General features: G+C 49.7%; 2 protein-coding genes across 8 annotated transcripts in view; both read left to right on the top strand.

Moving 5' to 3' along the window:
- Nucleotides 1–833: 833 nt before the first annotated feature.
- TSPYL2 (TSPY like 2) lies at nucleotides 834–7,442 on the top strand. Of its 2 annotated transcripts, XM_003805904.4 has the most exons (7): nucleotides 834–2,204; nucleotides 3,446–3,523; nucleotides 3,656–3,767; nucleotides 3,855–4,000; nucleotides 4,128–4,222; nucleotides 4,532–5,208; nucleotides 6,678–7,442. In XM_003805904.4, the coding sequence occupies exons 1-7, from the start codon at nucleotides 1,398–1,400 to the stop codon at nucleotides 6,839–6,841; spliced, it is 2,079 nt and encodes a 692-aa protein (XP_003805952.2). In that variant the 5' UTR covers nucleotides 834–1,397; the 3' UTR covers nucleotides 6,842–7,442. The 2 variants fall into 2 exon arrangements, with proteins under 2 accessions (XP_003805952.2, XP_034805398.1); XM_034949507.3 differs by having other exon boundaries at nucleotides 956–2,204; nucleotides 4,532–6,721.
- Nucleotides 7,443–12,960: 5,518 nt separating this feature from the next.
- Nucleotides 12,961–20,139, top strand: part of KANTR (KANTR integral membrane protein) — a 35,957-nt gene continuing 28,778 nt past the window's right edge. The window contains exons 1-3 of one of the 6 annotated variants that reach the window (XR_008622794.3): nucleotides 12,962–13,193; nucleotides 13,309–13,383; nucleotides 18,327–18,463. The gene's annotated coding sequence lies outside the window, so the exon portion shown is untranslated. Of the gene's footprint in view, nucleotides 13,194–13,308; nucleotides 13,384–18,326; nucleotides 18,464–20,139 lie in introns of all 6 variants that reach the window. The other 5 variants (XR_008622795.2, XM_057301105.2, XR_008955210.2 and 2 more) reach the window with 5 other exon arrangements.

A 20,139-nucleotide genomic window follows, 5' to 3' on the forward strand; every position in this document is an offset into this window, starting at 1 on the left:
ATCATTTTTATGACGCAGAGAAAGTTACTTTTTGTGTGTGTGATTATTATTTGTAGAGCCATTTTGCGGAGATGGAAAGCGCCACGTCAAAACCTGGCCCCCAAACCAAACACCCTGGGTGCCTAAATTGCAGGCGCAGGCGGTAGGGCAGCCCGAGCCCCCGAGGAGCTACAGCAGAGTTCACCCAGGGGGCAAACGTGGGGGGTGGGGGAAGGGGCAGAAGTGGAAGGTAGGAAAAGAGGCAGAAGCGGGGGGGGGGGGGGGGCAGGGGTTGTGTGAGGGAAGGGGCAGAAGTTGGGGGATAGGGGAAGGGCAGAAGCGGAGGGCGGGAGGGTGAGGGAAGGGGCAGAAGTGGGGTTGGGGAGTGAGGGAAGGGGCAGAAGTTGGGGGATAGGGGAAGGGGCAGAAGTGGGGGTGAGGGAAGAGACAGTTGGGGGATGGGGGTCAGAAGCAGGGAATGCGGGAAGGGGCAGAAGTGGGGGTGAGGGAAGGGGCAGAAGCGGGGGAGGAAAGGGCAGAAGCGGGGGGTGAAGGGGCAGAAGCGGGGGGTGAAGGGGCAGAAGCGGGGGATGGGGAAGGGGCAGAAATGGGGGGTGGGGGAAGGGACAGAAACGGGGAGTGAAGGGGCAGAAGCGGGGATGGAAAAAGGGGCAGCAGTGGGGGATGGGAGAAGGGGCAGAAGCGGGGGTGGGAGAAGGGGCAGGAGCTGGGATGGGGGAAGGGGCAGGACCCGGGATGGGGGAAGGGGCAGAAGCGGGGGTGGGGGAAGGAGCTGAAGGAAATGGGGGAAGGGGCAGATTTTAAAAGTGCGTAGTTGCTGAGGGGAGGGGGGCGGGGGGAACGATAACGAGGCTCTTCCAATTTCATGTGAGCACATCCTGCTCAGCGCCTGCGTTTGTTTTTCGTCTCGTTTTTTGGTCTTCAGAACCACTGGTACTTTTCCCATTGGATAAAACGCTGAGAGGGTGAGGGAGAGGGGCTTCTTCCCCAGCTTTCCTCGCAGCCAATCGCCCTGCAGTTTCCCTCCCGTCGCTGAGGGAGTCAGCCCGTTGATTGGCGGGCCCGAGGGGAGCCAATCGGAAACTGATGATGTGTGGTGTTGGCAAGCAGATTGCGTGAGAGCGGGCAGGGGTCGCGGGAGCGCGATCGCCGCCGCGGCGGCCGGCAGCCAATGGCCAGGCCGAGCGGACCCCTGCGTCAGGAGTGGGCGGGGCCTCGGCGATTGGCGCGGAGGGAGTAGAGCGGGCGCTGTGGGAGGGAACGCCAGAGCGAGCTGGTGAGGAGAGCTGGTTGCGTGAGTCTCCTCAGCTCTGCTTACCGGTGCGACTAGCGGCAGCGACTCGGCTAAAAGCGAAGGGGCGAGTGCGAGTCCCCTGAGCTGTACGAACGCGGTCGCCATGGACCGCCCAGATGAGGGGCCTCCGGCCAAGACCCGCCGCCTGAGCAGCTCCGAGTCTCCACAGCGCGACCCGCCCCCGCCGCCGCCGCCGCCGCCGCTCCTCCGACTGCCGCTGCCTCCACCCCAGCAGCGCCCGAGGCTCCAGGAGGAAACGGAGGCGGCACAGGTGCTGGCCGATATGAGGGGGGTGGGACTGGGCCCCGCGCTGCCCCCGCCGCCTCCCTATGTCATTCTTGAGGAGGGGGGGATCCGCGCATACTTCACGCTCGGTGCTGAGTGTCCCGGCTGGGATTCTACCATCGAGTCGGGGTATGGGGAGGCGCCCCCGCCCACGGAGAGCCTGGAAGCACTCCCCACTCCTGAGGCCTCGGGGGGGAGCCTGGAAATCGATTTTCAGGTTGTACAGTCGAGCAGTTTTGGTGGAGAGGGGGCCCTAGAAACCTGTAGCGCAGTGGGGTGGGCGCCCCAGAGGTTAGTTGACCCGAAGAGCAAGGAAGAGGCGATCATCATAGTGGAGGATGAGGATGAGGATGAGCGGGAGAGTATGAGGAGCAGCAGGAGGCGGCGGCGGCGGCGGAGGAGGAAGCAGAGGAAGGTGAAGAGGGAAAGCAGAGAGAGAAATGCCGAGAGGATGGAGAGCATCCTGCAGGCACTGGAGGATATTCAGCTGGATCTGGAGGCAGTGAACATCAAGGCAGGCAAAGCCTTCCTGCGTCTCAAGCGCAAGTTCATCCAGATGCGAAGACCCTTCCTGGAGCGCAGAGACCTCATCATCCAGCATATCCCAGGCTTCTGGGTCAAAGCAGTATCCTTCTAATCGATACTCCGTAGATCAGAAGCCCGTGACAGGAAAGGGGAAGGTGGGGGAGGGACAGAAAAGGTAAAGCGGGTGGAGGAGAGCCAGAGGTGGGCATGAGCCCCCTATCGGAAGACGGACTAGACTGGGTGGAAGAGGGATGGAAAGAGGAGGGCAAAACAGAGAAGCTGGACTGGAGATGATGAAGGGTGGTGGAGGGGGGGCGGACATAAAAACTGGACCACAGATGGGAAAGGGGGAAGAGGAGGAACATAGCATTAAAAAAAGGATCACAGATGATAAAAAGGGGGAGGGTAGTAAAGGGGCACACAACAAAAAAAATTGGACCAGAGATGGTGAAAGGAGGAGGGGAGGGGCACGTAGAAGATGAACTGACTCAGAGACCTTGAAGAGGGAGGGGAATGGCACACAGCAGAGAAACTGCCCAGAAAGGGTGCTTGAGCCATACAAGGCTCTGTAAACCTAGATTTTTGCTTAAGATACTAGGAGACCCCAATCCTGGCTGGAGTGCCTTGCATTGGAGGGAGGGGGGCTGGAGCCCCTGAAAGATCAAGAGAGGGAGTGTCTAGGTATAGAGAAAAAGGAGTTAAATGAAGGAAAGGGGAGAGTAGATAGACACATATACATACATGTAACATGTTAGGAACATGAGTCTAACATCCTAAAAGAATTACGTGGATACAGACCCTTAGCCCTCATACGAAACAGCACATGGTAAGAGGCCCTTAGCACCCAGGCATACAATATCATTTAGACATAGGACCTCAGCTCCTAGACACAGTATTATGTGACCACAGATCCTCAGCATGTAGACACATGGCATAACTTGACCACAAGCCATCAGAGCCATTCACACATCATGTGGACATGGACCTTCAACACCCATACATACAATAACGTGACCACAGGCCCTCAGCAATCAGTTACAGCATCACTTGGACATGGCCCTTCAGCCCCCAGACGTGCATTTTGTGAACACAAGCTTTCAGCACCCAGTGACATATACCACATGCACATGGATTGTTGGCACCCTGCAGGGCCACCTAACATAGAGGTTTATCATGGGAATAAGTATGGGTTATGTCCCATGAGTCACTTGCTTTATACACACCACATAAACACAGAAGGAATCCTCATGCTCCAGCCTCTCTTACTGTGCCCTTCCTGGCCTTCCCTCCCTCCCTTTCACGGAATAGTCAATCCTTGACCTAAACTGCTCCACTCATCAGTTCCTCAACCACCCCAGAATTTCAATTTTGATCAACCGACGTGATGAAGACATTTTCCGCTACTTGACCAATCTGCAGGTCAGGCCAGAGAGACATTTTTTAGTAGGATCGGGCACGAATCTGGTTCTTGGAGGTGACGGGAGGTGGGTGGGAAGGGCCGTGGTGTGTGTGGGGGGGGACAGATTCCACCATCACCCCCACCTGGAGCAGGTACAGGATCTCAGACATATCTCCATGGGCTACAAAATGAAGCTGTACTTCCAGACTAACCCCTACTTCACAAACATGGTGATTGTCAAGGAGTTCCAGCGCAACCGCTCAGGTAAGTGGCAGTACCAGAGTAAATCCATGTTCCCCCCCTCAATCTGTCCTTGTTTTGTCCCATCTCCATAGCCTTCTCTCTCCCTAGGCCGGCTGGTGTCTCACTCAACCCCAATCCGCTGGCACCGGGGCCAGGAACCCCAGGCCCGTCGTCACGGGAACCAGGATGCGAGCCACAGCTTCTTCAGCTGGTTCTCAAACCATAGCCTCCCAGAGGCTGACAGGATTGCTGAGGTGGGGCCCTTCCTGGCATCACCAGAGAAGGCCTTGCTAGGCTTGTTCCTGGGTGCGTGGGGAATTAAGAGGAGGATCTGGAGCTTGTACTAATGGCTGTCTTATTCCTTCTCCCCTTTTTCAACAGATTATCAAGAATGATCTGTGGGTTAACCCTCTACGCTACTACCTGAGAGAAAGGGGCTCCAGGATAAAGAGAAAGAAGCAAGAAATGAAGAAACGGTAATGGGAGTTTGGTCGCTGAGAGGTGGTTTGTTGGGGATGGGGAAAAGACTAGTGTAACACAGGATTTATGGAGCCAAAAAGGGACCTTTGAGATAATCCCAGTGGAATATGTTTTACAAGTGGGAAATCATGCCCAGAAATGGCTTGAGGTTACACAGTCAGGGGCAGAAGTGGGACTTTACCCACCCTAGCCCCATCCCTGGGATCCCTTATAGCCTACTGCTTCCCCAGTTACTTCCCACCTTTGAGTGCTATGAGTACACCACCTCCCACCAACCCTATACTCAGCCACAGCCTTCCCTACAGTAAAACCAGGGGCAGATGTGAGGTGGTGATCATGGAAGACGCCCCTGACTATTATGCAGTGGAAGACATTTTCAGCGAGATCTCAGACATTGATGAGACAATTCATGACATCAAGATCTCTGACTTCATGGAGACCACCGACTACTTCGAGACCACTGACAACGAGATAACTGACATCAATGAGAACATCTGCGACAGCGAGAATCCTGACCACAATGAGGTCCCCAACAACGAGACCACTGATAACGAGAGTGCTGATGACCACGAAACCACTGACAACAATGAGAGTGCAGATGACAACAATGAGAATCCTGAAGACAATAACAAGAACACTGATGACAACGAAGAGAACCCTAACAACAACGAGAACACTTACGGCAACAACTTCTTCAAAGGTGGCTTCTGGGGCAGCCATGGCAACAACCAGGACAGCAGCGACAGTGACAATGAAGCAGATGAGGCCAGTGATGATGAAGATAATGATGGCAACGAAGGTGACAATGAGGGCAGTGATGATGATGGCAATGAAGGTGACAATGAAGGCAGCGATGATGACGACAGAGACATTGAGTACTATGAGAAAGTTATTGAAGACTTTGACAAGGATCAGGCTGACTACGAGGACGTGATAGAGATCATCTCAGACGAATCAGTGGAAGAAGAGGGCATTGAGGAAGGTGAGCTAATCCCTCCCCACCCTTGTCTTCCCTCTTTTCTTTTCTCAGAGCAAGCCTGGCCAAGGACAGTGTATCAAGGCATGAACACAATCTGCTTTTATGGAGGAAAGAAAAAGCATTCTGAGCAACTTTTTAAACAAAGGAAGTCCAGTGAACATTTAACTTAAAAATGTAACAAAACCCCAAAAAATCATTTTAGTTCTAGGTGATGGGTAGATGGTTGTAACAGCAGAAGATGAAGAGTACACAGAGATAGGAGACAGTGGGTGGAAAACTAAAAAGGACACTTCACATCGAGGTGGGGGAGTGGCAAAACACAGTGCATTTCAGCACAGTCTGTACCCGGCCTTGGCCTTTGGCGCATTCCCAGGCTTGTGTTGGGAGCAGAGCATGAAGTGAACAGTGTGCTCTCTGAGCCCAGAAAAGGGTGCAGCCAGTTCTACCTCAAGAATCGGGGTGGGGGGGGTGGCGGGGGAGAGCTAGAGGAAAAAGGTGACATTTGAATTGGAGGATGCATTCACACTGAGGAGCTTTATGGAGCATTCTCCATGGAGTGGATCATCTGAACAAGGACCTGGAAGGGTGAAAATGCATCGTAGGTTGGGCAGGGTTTCCAAAATTATGTCCTGAGGATCACTCACCAGATCTGAAAGCTGCTTCCCACAAAAGGTTTCAGTGGTCGTATATGTTGGACAAGTACTGCATATAGTAATACCCTCCTGTAGAGTCACATTAGCACCTTAAAGGCTCTGAGAATAACACCAGAATTATAAAGGTGCTGAGAAGTACTCAGATGGGAGGTGGAAGGGGCAGGAAAATCAACTACTCTTCGGGTTTTTTTGGCTATGGGGTCCCTGGCAAACTTCCATTGAGGGCAAGGCCAGGGCACTAAGGGAAGAGGAATGAATGTGGAGCCTCAATCTAGACATGTTCAGGTAGGAGAGGGAAACAGGGATTCTCAGTTCTCTTCCCCTCCCACCTGATGGCATCTCTTCTCTCAGAGAAGGGGAGGTAGAGCTATCTGCCCAGCCCTGAGGGTGGGAGTGGGGGTGGGGAATTGGGTTGCAGAACACAAACTAGGGCCTCTTTGGATCAGACTGGGGGAGAAAGGAGCGAGGAAGCTGCCTGGAGATGAATAGGTTTATTCAGCTGAGGTCAGAGCTCAGGAAGAGACACACATTGAGGAGTACAAGGGGGAGAAAAAGCTACTATCAGAGATGTATCAGTTTTGACAGAGGCAGGGAGCCCACACTGCCTTCCTGCCTCCCTCCATCTCCCTCTCATTCTGTGGGCTTGCTTGAGTACACCCACACACACTCTTGGCTGTTTGTTCCAAGCAGAGGCGCTGACAAGTTGTCCCAGGCCCCTAAAAGCCCTGGCTATGGTCTCTGTTCCCTTTTAGAGTGACACCTATCTGCTTATCTAACTGCCTTCCTCCATTTCCCCTTCCTTGCTTCTCCCCTATGCAGGCATCGAGCAAGATGAGGACATCTATGAGGAAGGAAACTATGAGGAGGAAGGAAGTGAAGATGTCTGGGAAGAAGGGGAAGATTCGGACGACTCTGACCTGGAGGATGTGCTTCAGGTCCCAAACGGTTGGGCCAATCCGGGGAAGAGGGGGAAAACCGGATAAGGGTCTTCCCCTTTTGGGGATCACCTCTCTGTATCCCCCACCCCCTATCCCATTTGCCCTCCTCCTCAGCTAGGGCCACGCGGCCCCACATTGCACTTCTGGGGGGTGACCGACTTCGTACACGGGTTTAAAGTTTATTTTTATGGTTTAGTCATTGCAGAGTTCTAATTTTGGGGGGAGGGAAAGGGGGCTAGTCCCCTTCTTTTGGCCCTCCGCCCCCGCAGGCTTCTGTGTGCTGCTAACTGTATTTATTGTGATGCCTTGGTCAGGGCCCCTCTACCCACTTCTCCCAGTCAGTTGTGGCCCCAGCCCCTCTCCCTGTGCTGTGTGGAGTGGACACCCTGACCCCCGAAGCGGGGAGGGCCGCTGTGGCCTTCGTCACAGCCGCGCAGTGCCCATGGAGGCGCTGCTGCCACCCTCCTCTCCCAAGTTCTTTCTCCATCCCTCTCCTCTTCCCGCCGCGCCGCTAGCCCGCCTCGGTGTCTATGCAAGGCCGCTTCGCCATTGCGGTATTCTTTGCGGTATTCTTGTCCCCCTCCCCCAGAAGGCTCGCCTCTCCCCGTGGACCCTGTTAATCCCAATAAAATTCTGAGCAAGTTCAGAGTGCCGCTTCGAGTCTTTTGTTTAGCCTGGTGCCCCGGCCCCAGCGGTCAGTTTCCCCCAGGCCCACACGTAGCCGCCTGGCCTACGCAGTATCCTGCAACATGCTAGTTGCGGGGGTTTGGCGGGTGGGGGGCGAGCTCCGCCAGGCCGCAGAGGCGTTGCGTCAGACCAATGCGGATCATCCTGGCCAATGGCAGGGCGAGGCTGAGGAAGCCCCTCCTTCTCCTGGCGCCCGCAGCGGACCCAGCCAGGTAGCGAAGGGCTTCCCACGCCTTCCCCTCTGGCGCATGCGTGTAGAGACATCTTGCGCCCTAGAACATCCATTTATCAGTGATTCATCTTTTAATTTATAGTGCGTCAAACCTTTCCTCGGGCCTAGAGTGAGCGGGGCGTGGGGAGCCAAAGGAATTCATTTTCCTCATTCGCATTTAGTAAAAATAAAACACGACTTCGGTCCGGATATCACAACCCAATTATGCAGGAGCGCTCTCTTGCCTTTGGGAAGGGGTGCAGAGTCCCTAGAGCTGGGCTTGGGGGAGAACGCAGAAAAGATAGCTCAAGCAGAGAAGTATCCGTAGAGATAAAGGAAAAACAAAGGGGAATTAACTGTGTAACTGTGCGAAGGGGTGGAAACGTAGGGAGTTGGACATCTGAAAAACGGGCTTTATCCGGGAGACCTTGGAAAGGCTGAGTTATATTAAATTTAGATACATAAATTTTATCTCGATGGGCGCCAGAAATATTTCCCATATTTGTTCTGGATCACAATAACTTTTATTCAGACATCCGAGTCGGTCTTTTATAACATATCTCCCGAACTTTCCATCCAACGCCTTTATTTTGCTGGAAGGCTTCAGATATGGTTAGATTTGCGTTTTAGAGAATGCCCTCTGCTGGCTGCCAGGAGAACTGACTGGAAGGAAGGACAGCAGTAAGGAAATAGACGCTAGACCTCAGGTGGGATTGGCAGGATGGGGGCGGATATGAGAGGTTTTTAAAATAAACTTAATTTCAGAACAGTTTTAAATTTACAGAATTATTGTGAAGATAACAGAGAAGTCCCGTATGTCCCACAGCCAGTTTTCCTTATTAACAGTTTACATTTCTGTGATACATTCGTCACAATTAATGAACCAATATCAGTACATTATTATTAACTAAGGTCCATACTTTATTCCAGTTTCCTTAGTTTTAACTTAATGTCCTTTTTCTGTTCCAGGATTCCATCCAGAATAGCACACTACATTTAGTCATCTTGTGTCCTTAAGCTCCTCTTGGCTATGACACTCTCTCAGGCTTTCCTTGTTTTTGATGACCTGGAGTCATTTGAGGAGTACTGGTCAGATATTTTATAGAATGTCCCTTAATCAGGATTTGTCTGATGTTTTCTCTCATGATTAAACTGAGGATATGAGTTTGGGGAAGGAAGACCACAGAAGACAAATGTCATTCTCACTAGATCATATCAAGGGCATGTACTATCAATGTGATTTATCACTGTTGATGTTAACTTTGATCACCTGGCTGAGGTAGTGTCCGTCAGGTTTCTCCACTGTAAAACTACTCCTCTTTCTCTTTTTCCATGCTGTACTCTTTGGAAGGAAGCCAAGTAAGCGCAGCCCATGCTTAGGGAATGAGGAGTTATGCTCCATTTCCTTGAGAGGGAAGTATGTACATAAATTAATTGGAATTCTTCTGCAAGAGCAATTTGTCTATTCTATGAGAGCTTTTAAGATGTTGGACTCCACAGGCTTTAGATATGGAAGGAGAGGGATTCAGAGGAGTCAAGATGACTGCCAGGTTGGTGTGAGACCTTTGGCAAGGCCCCTTCCCTCTCTGGGCCTCCTCTGTGAGATGGTTGGAATACCAGATCCTTGACATGTCTCTCCAATGATTCTGATAAATGTTTTGGGGGGGACAGGATGGAGGCTTTGATGTGCTGTCAGAGGTGGGCAGGGAGGACTGAGGCCCAGAAAGGGGAATGTCTTGCCCAAAGTAACGCAATACCTCGAGGCCAGAGCTGAGAGTGCAGGATCCTAGAGAAAAGAGACATCTACATGCAATATCTGGAGCCAACCCCAATGAGTATGCGGTGGAGAGGAGGGGAGGGGAAAGCAGCAGGGGCAAAGGCAATGGAGTAGGCTGGAGTAGGCCAGAAAGAGGTCAGCCTGCCAAAGGATCCCAGCCAATCAGAGCCAGAGTAGCCAGTCTGGTTACTCTTGCTTCAGTCTGCCCTACCTCACAACATGACTCTCCTTGTCCTCTCTAGAGGGCCTCAGTTTTCCTATCTATAAACTGAGGCTTATCGTGCAGGGGGATCAGTCCAGGAGAAGCAACCTGCCTAAGGTCTCAAGACAGAGTCTAGCCTTGAAGCAGGTCTCTGAAGTCTGGCCTTCACTGTGCTCTTCCCTGATTCCTCTCTGTCCCCCCAATCAAATCCCCAGCCCCTCATCCTGGCATTTGAGACTCTTCTTCACCCACCCTGTTAGAGAGGGCCTCTGGTCTTCATCTTCAGTGATGCTCTTAAGAGTCAATCATAGTATTCTAGTATAGTTGGCCAGGGTGCTCATGTCCTCGGCTGAGCCATGTGAGGACAGGATGTTCTTTGCCCAGAGTAACATCTTGTTCCCTGTGCCCTCACTCTTCAGTCTGGACCTCCGAAAGGGAGGGCTGTTCTAGGTCTTTAAGGTCACATCTAGCTCTAAGATACTGTCTTCGCTGAAGGCCAGAGAAGACAGGCCCCATTGGCTGAGACCTTAAACAGAAACCAGGAGGATGAAGAGTCATGGGCCCAATGTGCCCTAGGGCCTGTTCCCATGTTGAAACTACTTGTCTTCATATGCTTCCTAGCTTGCCCTTGCTCCTTTGCAGCAGAGGGCCCTGCTCCTGGGTGGGAGGTTCCTGGGATTTCCTGGGACCAGACCTTTAAAGTGCCACCTACTTCTGTGAGTAGAATCGGATTGGCAGGGACAAAACTAGATTCAAGAATGTCCCTCCTTCTTAGGTGACCCAAAGGGCTGGCACTGGCTCCCCCAGTTGGGGGTGTGCAGGATGGTTGGGAAGGAATCCTATTATTCATTCAGTAAACACTTATGAGTACCTACTGTGTGCCTGAAGTACTGAACTGGGTGATAGGGATACAGCAGGGAAACAAGATAGAGCAAGTCTTTTTTTTTTTTTTTCTTTGTTGCCCAGCCTGGAGTGCAGTGGCACAATCTCCGCTCACTGCAAGCTCCGCCTGCCGGGTTCACGCCATTCTCCTGCCTCAGCCTCCCGAGTAGCTGGGACTACAGGCGCCTGCCACCACGCCCGGCTAATTTTTTGTATTTTTAGTAGAGACGGGGTTTCACCATGTTAGCCAGGATGGTCTCGATCTCCTGACCTCGTGATCAGCCTGCCTCGGCCTCCCAAAGTCCTGGGATTACAGGCGTGAGCCACCGCACCCAGCCAATAGAGCAAGTCTTTTTCCTCCTGGAGCCTAGAGTTCAAGACAAATATTCTTAATATTTTTTGTGCCATGGACCCCTTTGGTGATCTAGTGAAGCCTAATGGGACCTTTCTTTTTCTTTTCTTTTCTTTTTTTTTTTTTTTAGATGGAGTCTCACTCTTGTTGCTCAGGCTGGAGTGCAATGGTGCGATCTCGGCTCACTGCAACCTCCACCTCCTGGGTTCAAGCAATTCTCCTGCCTCAGCCTCCCGAGTAGCTGGGATTACAGGCGCCCGCCACCACGCCCGGCTAATTTTTGTATTTTTAGTAGAGACAGGGTTTCACCATGTTGGCCAGGCTGGTCGGGAACTCCTGACCTCAGGTGATTCACCCGCCTCCGACCTCCCAAAGTTCTGGGATTACAGGCATGAGCCACCATGCCCCACCAGACCTTTTCTCAGAAAAAAAAGAAAAAATTGTTTAAATTCATAAAATAAAATATCTAGAATTACAAAAGAAATTGATTACATTGAAATATAGTTATTAAAATATGGAAAAAGCAAATATGTGCTATAGTATAATCGTATATGTACTCCCCATTAATCCATTAAATCATAAGATTTAATGGAGGGTCTAATGACTATCATGATTTTAAAATAATGATTGAAATTATATGATTTTCAAGAGATCTGCAACATCTATAATGTGATATGAAAATCTCTGATTTCTATTAGTGACAATCAGTACTGCTACTACTGCTGCTACTATGCCTAGTTACATTCTTTATTGAAAAATGCTAAATTTCAGTTAGAGGAGAGGGAAAATAAAGATGTAATTTTGTTTTATTTTTTTGAGACGGAGTTTCAATCTTGTTGCCCAGGCTGGAGTGCAATGGTACGATCTCGGCTCACGGCAACCTTCGCCTCCCAGGTTCAAGCGATTCTCCTGCCTCAGCCTCCCTAGTAGCTGGGATTACAGGCATGTGCCACCACACCCAGCTAATTTTGTATTTTTAGTAGAGACGGGGTTTCTCCATGTTGGTCAGGCTGGTCTCGAACTCCGAGCTCAGGTGATCCGCCCGCCTCGGCCTCCCAAAGTGCTGGGATTACAGGCATGAGTCACTGCGCCCGGCCATAAAGGTGTAAATTTGTTCCCATCCAAATTCATGGACCTCTCCAAACCCTGTCCCCAGCCTCGATTAGAGGTCTGCAGAATACAAATTAAGAACCCTTGCAAATAGGAGGGTCCTTCCCATCTCTCCTTCCTTCTTAAACAGTTTTCCTTCGGAAGCCTGGGTTTTATTCTGGGTCTCACTGCGCCGACTGCCGGCGGTGTACCGTAAGAAGCCGCAAAGACGGGGCGGTGGTGGGGAGTGGTAGCGGGAAGAGGCCGGGCCGGAGCGCGCGAGGGGTGGGGCCTGGCTGTGTGACTTCAAGCCAGTCAGTTTGCCTCTCTGGGCCATAAGTTCTGTCCGCCTCAATACTGGGAAAGAATTGGGAGGAGAGAACTTAATTATTTATGCCCCAGGCAACTGATCTATATTTGCCCTCTCATTTAATCCTCACACATTGTGAGGAAAATTTTAAAACATCTTTCCATTTCCAGATGGTTAAACTGAGGCTCCTAGCGAGGTTGTCACTTGACCAATGTCTCAGCAGGTATCAGGGACTGGTAGGTGACACGCCACATCCCCATAACCACCTCATCCTCCATGCATGGAATAAGGAACTCTGCTCACTTTGAGCGAGAGAAACCTGGCTTAGGAATCTCTGCAGGTGGGTGTGGAACTGTGAGAAACTGGGGGCAGAATCGCGTCTCTTAGCAGAGCGGTGGCAGTGCAAGGTGGCTTATGGAGAGTAAAACGTCAAAGAAGCCAGGCATCTCGATTGTGCAGTGACTCGGCGCCTGGCGTGGCTTCCGGCTTCGCGCCTGCGTATTCCCAAGTAGCCGCCTGAAGACCTGTCGAATAGACAGGCAAAGGGCCATGACAAGCACTCCTTTCCTGGCCAATCCTATTAAAGGGTGGGCTTGGCTCTTTAACCAATCAAAGTCCCCCGAAGGGGCGGAGTTTTCCTCGGTTTGGCTCTAAGCGTCGGGGGTAAAAATAAAATGTTTCCATCCCCAGCCAATCCCTGGAAAGGCAGAAGGGCACTCCTCCAATGGGAGCCGGGGAGCCGTCGGTAGCGGCGTAGGCCCGTGCCCCTGCTCGCGCTGCAGCCCGTGGAAGGGTTCCGTCCAGCGTATCCTTCAGATCTTGCTGTAGGCCTCTGGTGTCTGTGCGCGCGCGGCAGGGGCGGCGGCGGCGACGGCCGGAGGTGTACGGTGAGAAGCCATAAAGACGGGGCGGTGGGGGGAGTGGCAGCGGGAAGAGGCCGGCCGAAGCGCGCGAGGGGTGGGGCCTGCGCGAGCTTTTACTGGGGCGGCCTCTCAACCCTAGGTCAGCGGGTTGCGGAGGATCGTGCGGGTCGCAAAGGGAAGCCGAGTGCTCCTGCGGCTCCCAGACTGCAACCAGGTGAGTACCCTGCGGAGCGGTCGGTGCCCGTTGCTGCCCTCCGCGGCCCCACCTCCCACCCTCAGTGTCTTTCGAAACGGTTCCATGCAGGTCTGCCGCTCACGTGATCGTCTGCGTGCGTGTCTGTCTTTGCATCCCCTCTCCCATCTCTGTCTCTGTCTGTCCCACTTTTTGAGACGTAGTAGACATAAGATGCTGAATCCTGACCAGTTTAAACTAGCTATGAAACCTTGAGCTATCTCCTTCACCAGCCTGGGCCTCAGTTTCCTCATCTGCCAAATGGGGGTCTGATAATGTGTACCTGAGACAAGGCATGTGCATTACTTTGCCCTGCACCCGGTCCTTAGAAAATTTTCAATAAATAATGACTATCTTGACTGAAAAGAATATTGTCTCTCTTGGTTTCTGTCTTTTCTCTGTCTCTGACCCTTCCTCCATTGGATCTTTCTGAATGCTTCTGTCTTTCTCTGTTACTGTTTTTCCTCTTTTTACCCGTCTCTTTCTCAACCCTAAAGAGGTTAGAGGTGCATAGTTTATAGCAATAAGTTTTACCCCCGAGGACATGAGCTTAGCCTGGGGCTCCGACCTGTTCTGTGGGTAAAAAATGGAGCCTGGCTTTGGGTTGCTTCTGGTGTCATTGAAGAGAGAACTCTCTTTGCTCCCCAGCCTACTCTGTTAAACAGGTAGAGACACCCAAAGTTGGGAGCAACTTAGATTAAAAACCACTTTTTAATAGCCCCTTATCCTATATAATGTTAGTCACCACAGGAAGCCCACAGATCTCCTGGTTATGTCTCCATACAGCCCTGGACATCCTATTTTCTATTTCCATCCTGAAATCCTTTGACCAGGCCTTAAGGAACTCACCTTCAGTTATCAGCAAAATTCCCTCCATTCTCATCCTGGCTTCCGAATACTCCCTTTATTTTCTTGCTATGCTTTGGTCGTTCTCATACCTGTTGGACCCAACATTGCTTTTTTTTTTAATAAGGTGTATTTTGAAATGCTTCACTATTCTAAAATGAAATGGATAGAAAATAGAATCTGTCTACACCCATAATTCCCTGAAAACCAATATAATGCCCTAATTGTAATATAGAGAGTAGTAAAGGAAGAGTAATATATAATATTATATTATACATATATCGTACATATATATGCAAAGACTGGGATATGACTCCACTAGAAGACATGATGAAATGGTCTTACACTTAATGATAGTGACAGCTACATGTGTGTTGATTGGTGATTCAGAAGCCACAGGTAGAGTGACACAGTTTTCCTAAATAATGAACAATTCTTCACAAAGTTCTAAACAAAACAATGTGGAAGAGTTTCTCAGTTTATATGGTCGTTAAATTTCTGGAAAAATCAGTATATATTAATATCCATGATGAGACCCTCTTAATCTCCCTGACCTTATCTCCCACCACTCTCCCCCCTTGCTCACTCTATCTACCCATGCTGGCCACCTTACTATTACTTGAACACCTTAGGCACACTTCCGCCTCAGGGGTTTTGCATTCCGTGTATCTGGAATGCTCTTTCCTCAAATACCCACAAGGCTCAGGCCCTTGCTTCCTTCAGGCCTCTACTCAGCTGTCACTTTCTCAGAGGGCCCCCCGACCATTCTACACCTTTTTCACAGTGTAGCATTAACTGCTTAGTATGTTTGCTGTTTATTGTCTGACTCTCCCACTCAATTATAAGCTCCAGAAGGGCAGGGATTTTTGTCTTTTTTGTTCTATGATACATTCCTATTACCTAAAATAGTGCTTGACACCTAGTAGACTTTCTCAATGAATGTTTGTTGAATGAATAAAAGAACAAATGAACAGGTTTTTCACCTACATTACTGGTGAGATATTCTAAAGTTGTATGGAATGTGGTATGATTCTTTGTGGTGTGGAGCTGTCCTGTACACTGCAGAGGGCTGAGCATCCCTGGTCCATAGCTAGGGTTGTCACTGATGATCTCCAATTATTGTCACAGTCAAAAATGCCCCCCAAACAGGGCCGGGTGTGATGGCTCACGCCTGTAATCCCAGCACTTTGGGAGGCCAAGGTGGGCAGATCGCTTGAGTCCAGGAGTTCAAGACCAGCCTGGCCAACATGATGAAACCCCGTCTCTACAAAAAATACAAAAATTAGCCGGGTGTTGTGGTGCACGCCTGTGGTCCCAGCTACTTAGGAGGCTGAGATGGGAGGATTGCTTGAGCCCAGGAGGCAGAGGTTACAGTGAGCCAGGATTGCACCACTGCACTCCAGCCTGGGTGACAGCGAGACCCTGTCTCAAAAAAAAAGCAGTAAAAAATGGGTCGGGCACTGTGGCTCTCACCTGTAATCCCAGCACTTTGGGAGGCCGAGGTGGGTGGATCACCTGAGGTCAGGAGTTCAAGACCAGCCTGGCCAACATGGTAAAACCCCGTCTCTACTAATAATACAAAAATTAGCCAGGCCCACATGGTGGCGCATGCCTGTAATCCCAGCTACTCGGAAGGCTGAGGCAGGAGAATCGCTTGAACCCAGGAGGCAGGGGTTGCAGTGAGCCAGCCTGGGCAACAAGAGCGAAACTTCGTCTCAAAAAAAAGAAAAAATGCCCTGAAACACCCTTTAATTGTCCAGCCCCCACCTCTCAGTGAGAACCACTGCTTAAGTAGCAGCCTGGCTTTCCCTGAACACTCTGTCCTCCCGGCAGCCCTCTCATACCCCTCTTACCGGGAAACTGGGTGGTGAGGGTGAGGGTGGGTATGCTTGCTCCTAGTTACCCTTTCCAGACATTCTCCCTCCTCAAACAACCCTTTTTTCATTTGTTTTAAGGTTTTTTTGGGTTTTTTTTTTTTTTGAGACAGAATCTCACTCTGTCACCCAGGCTAGAGTGCAGTGGCACAATCTTGGCTCACTGAAGCCTCCGCCTCCCAGGTTCAAGTGATTCTCCTGCCTCAGCTTCCCGAGTAGCTGGGACTACAGGCATGCACCACCACGCCTGGCTAATTTTTGTATTTTTAGCAGAGACAGGGTTTCACCATGTTGGCCAGGCTGGTCTTGAACTCCTAACCTCAAGTGATCCACGCGCCTTGGCCTCCCAAAGTGCTGGGATTACAGGTGTGAGCCACCAGGCCCAGCCAAGAATTTTTAAACTTAAAATAATTTCAAACTTTTTAAAAGCTTCAAAAATTATACAAGAATTCTCATATATTCTTCACTTAGATTCCCCACATGTTAAGAAATTATATAATTACAGGCTGGGCGCAGTGGCTCACGCCTGTAATCCCAGCACTTTGGGAGGCCAAGGTGGGCAGATCACCTGAGGTCGGGAGTTCGAGACCAGCCTGGGCAACATAGTGAAACCCTGTCTCTACTAAAAATACAAAAATTAGCTGGGTGTGGTGGCTTGTGCCTGTAGTCCCAGCTACTTGGGAGGCTGAGGCAGGAGAATTGCTTGAACACAGGAGGCAGACGTTGCAGTGAGCTGAGATCATGCCACTGCACTCCATCCTGGGTGACACAGCGAGACTGTCTCAAAAAAAAAAAGAAAGAAAGAAAGAAAGAAATTATATAATTACAGTGTAACTATCAAAACTAGAAAATTAACATTGATACATACAGGCATATCACAGGTTCAGTTCCAGACCAACACAATAAAGCAAGTCAGATGAATTTTTTGGTTTCCCAGTGCATATAAAAGTTATGTTTACACTGTACCATAGTCTATTAAGTGTACAATAGCATTGTATCAAAAAAAGTATTTACCTTAATTTAAAAATACTATATTGCTAAAAAATGCTAAAGATCATCCCAGCCTTCAGCAAGTTGTAATTTTTTGCTGGTGGAGGGTCTTACCTCGATGTTGATGGTTGCTGACTGAGCAGGGTGGTAGTTGCTGGTTGGGGTGGCTGTGGCAAATTCTTAAAATAAGATATCAATGAAGTTTGGCACGTTGACTCTTCCTTTCACAAAGGGTTTCTCTGTAGCATGTGATGCTGTTTAATAGCATGTTACCCGCAGTAGAACTTGTTTCAAAACTGGAGTCAGTTCTCTCAAACCCTGCTACTACTTTGTTAACTAAGTTTATGTAATATTCTAAATCCTTTGTTGTTGTTTCCAGTGTTCACAGCATCTTCACCAGGAGTAGATTTCATCCCAGGAAATCACTATTTTGCTCATCCATAAGAAGTAACTCCTCATCCACTAACTTTTTTTCTTTTTTTTTCTGAGACAGGGTCTTGCTCTGTCACCCAGGCTAGAGTGTAGTGGCGCGATCACGGCTCACTGCAGCCTCGACCTCCCAGGCTCAAGCAATCTTCCCACCTCAGCCTCCCAAGTAGCTGGGACTATAGGTGCATGCCACCACGCCCAGCCAATTTTTAACATTTTGCAAAGGTGGGGTCTTGTTGTGTTGTCCAGGCTAGTCTCAAACTCCTGGCCTCAAGTAATCCTCCTGCCTCAGCCTCCGGAGTAGCTGGGACCACAGGCATGTGCCACCATGCCCAGCTATTTTTTTTTTTAATTTTTGTGGAGACAGGGTCTCACTTTGTTGCCCAGGCTCCATTAAAGGAGGGCCTGGCACAGTGGCTTATGCCTGTAATCCCAGCACTTTGGGAAGCCAAGGCGGGTGAATTGCCTAAGGTCAGGAGTTTGAGACCAGCCTGGCCAGCATGGTGAAACCTTGTCTCTACTAAATATACAGAAAAATTAGCCAGGCATGGTGGCGGACACCTGTAGTCCCAGCTATTCAGGAGACTGAGGCAGGAGAATCCCTTGAACCTGGGAGACAGAGGTTGCAGTGAGCTGAGCTCGCGCCACTGCACTCCAGCCTGGGCAACAGAGCGAGACTCCATCTCAAAAAAAAAAAAATTTGATCATGAGATGGCAGCAATTCAGTTACTTCTTCAGCCTCACATTCTAATTCTGACTCTCTCGTTATTTCTGCCATCTCTGCAGTTGCTTCCTCTACTGAAGTCTTGAAACCCCTGAAAGTCATCCCTGAGGTTTGAAGTTAACTTCTTCTACACCCTGTTAATGTTGATATTTTGACCTCCTTCCATGAATCACAAATGTTCTTAATGGCATCTAGAATGGTGAGTCCTTTCCAGAAGATTTTCAATTTACTTTTCCCGGATCCATCAGAGGAATCACTGTCTATGGCGGCTATAGCCTTATGAAATGTATTTCCTAAATAATAAGACCTGAAAGTCAATATTACTCCTTGATCCATGGGCTGCAGAATGGATGTTGTGTTAGCAGGCATGAAAACAGCATGAATCTCCTTGTACATCTCCATCAGAGCTCTTAGGTGATCAGGTGCATTTTCAATGAGCAGTAATATTTTGAATGGAATCTTTTTATCTGAGTAGCAGGTCTCAACAGTGGGCTTAAAATATTTAATAAACTATGCTATAAACAGATTTGCTATCATCCAGGCTTTGTTGCTCCATTTGTAGAGCACAGAGTATATTTAGCATAGTTCTTAAGGATCCTAGGATTTTCAGAATGGTAAAATGAACACTGGCTTCAAGTTAAAAGTCACCAGCTGCCTGAGCCTCTAACAAGAGAGTCATCCTGTCTTTTGAAGCTTTGAAGCCAGGCATTGACTTCTTTCTAGCTATAAAAGTCCTAGATGGCATCTTCTCCCCACATAAGGCTGTTTCAGCTACACTGAAAATCTGTTGGCCAGGTGCGGTGGCTCACGCCTGTAATCTCAGCACTTTGGGAGGCTGAGGCGGACGGATCACCTGAGGTTGGGAGTTCGAGACCAGGCTGACCAACATGGAGAAACCCTGCCTCTACTAAAAATACAAAATTAGCTGGGTGTAGTGGCGCATGCCTATAACCCCAGCTACTCGGGAGGCTGAGGCAGGAGAATCACTTGAACCTGGGAGGCAGAGGTTGCAGTGAGCTGAGATGATGCCATTGCATTCCAGCCTGGGCAATAAGAGTGAAACTCCGTCTCAAAAAAAAAAAAAAGAAAGAAAATCTGTTGGCCGGGTGCGGTGGCTCACACCTGTAATCCCAGCACTTTGGGAGGCAGAGGCGGGCGGGTCACAAGGTCAGGAGTTTGAGACCAGTCTGGCCAACATAGTGAAACCCCGTCTCTACTAAAAGTACAAAAATTGGCTGGGCGTGGTGGCGGGCACCTGTAATCCCAGCTACTCAAGAGGCTGAGGCAGGAGAATCGGTTGAAACCCAAAGGCAGAGGTTGCAGTGAGCCGAGATCGCACCACTGCATTCCAGCCTGGGCAACAAGAGCAAAAGTCCATCTCAAAAAACAAAAAGAAAAAGAAAAAAGAAAAAGAAAATCTGTTGTTCACCAACTATCTTATGTAGATTTTTCTAGATAACTTCCTGCAGCTTCTACATCAGCACTTGCAGTTTCACCTTGCACTTTTATGTTACGGAGATGGCTTCTTTCCTTAAACCTCATGAACCGACTTTTGCTAGCTTACAACTTTTCTTCTGCAGCTTCCTCACCTTTCTCAGCCTTCATAGAATTGAAGAGAGTTAGGGCCTTGCTCTGAATTAGGCTTTGGCTTAAGGAAATGTTGTGGCTGATTTGATTGTCTAGCCAGACCACCCAAACTTTCTCCATATCCACAATAACACTGTTTCACTGTCTTATCACTCATGTGTTCGCTGGAGTAGCACTTTTAATTTCCTTCAAAAACTTTTCCTTTGCATTCACAACTTGGCTAACTGTTCGGCGCAAGAAGCCTAGCCTTCGGCCTCTCTCACCTTTCAACATGCCTTCCTCACAAAG

Source organism: Pan paniscus, chromosome X (assembly GCF_029289425.2).
Source record: "Pan paniscus chromosome X, NHGRI_mPanPan1-v2.0_pri, whole genome shotgun sequence".
Classification (NCBI taxonomy): Eukaryota; Metazoa; Chordata; class Mammalia; order Primates; family Hominidae; genus Pan; species Pan paniscus.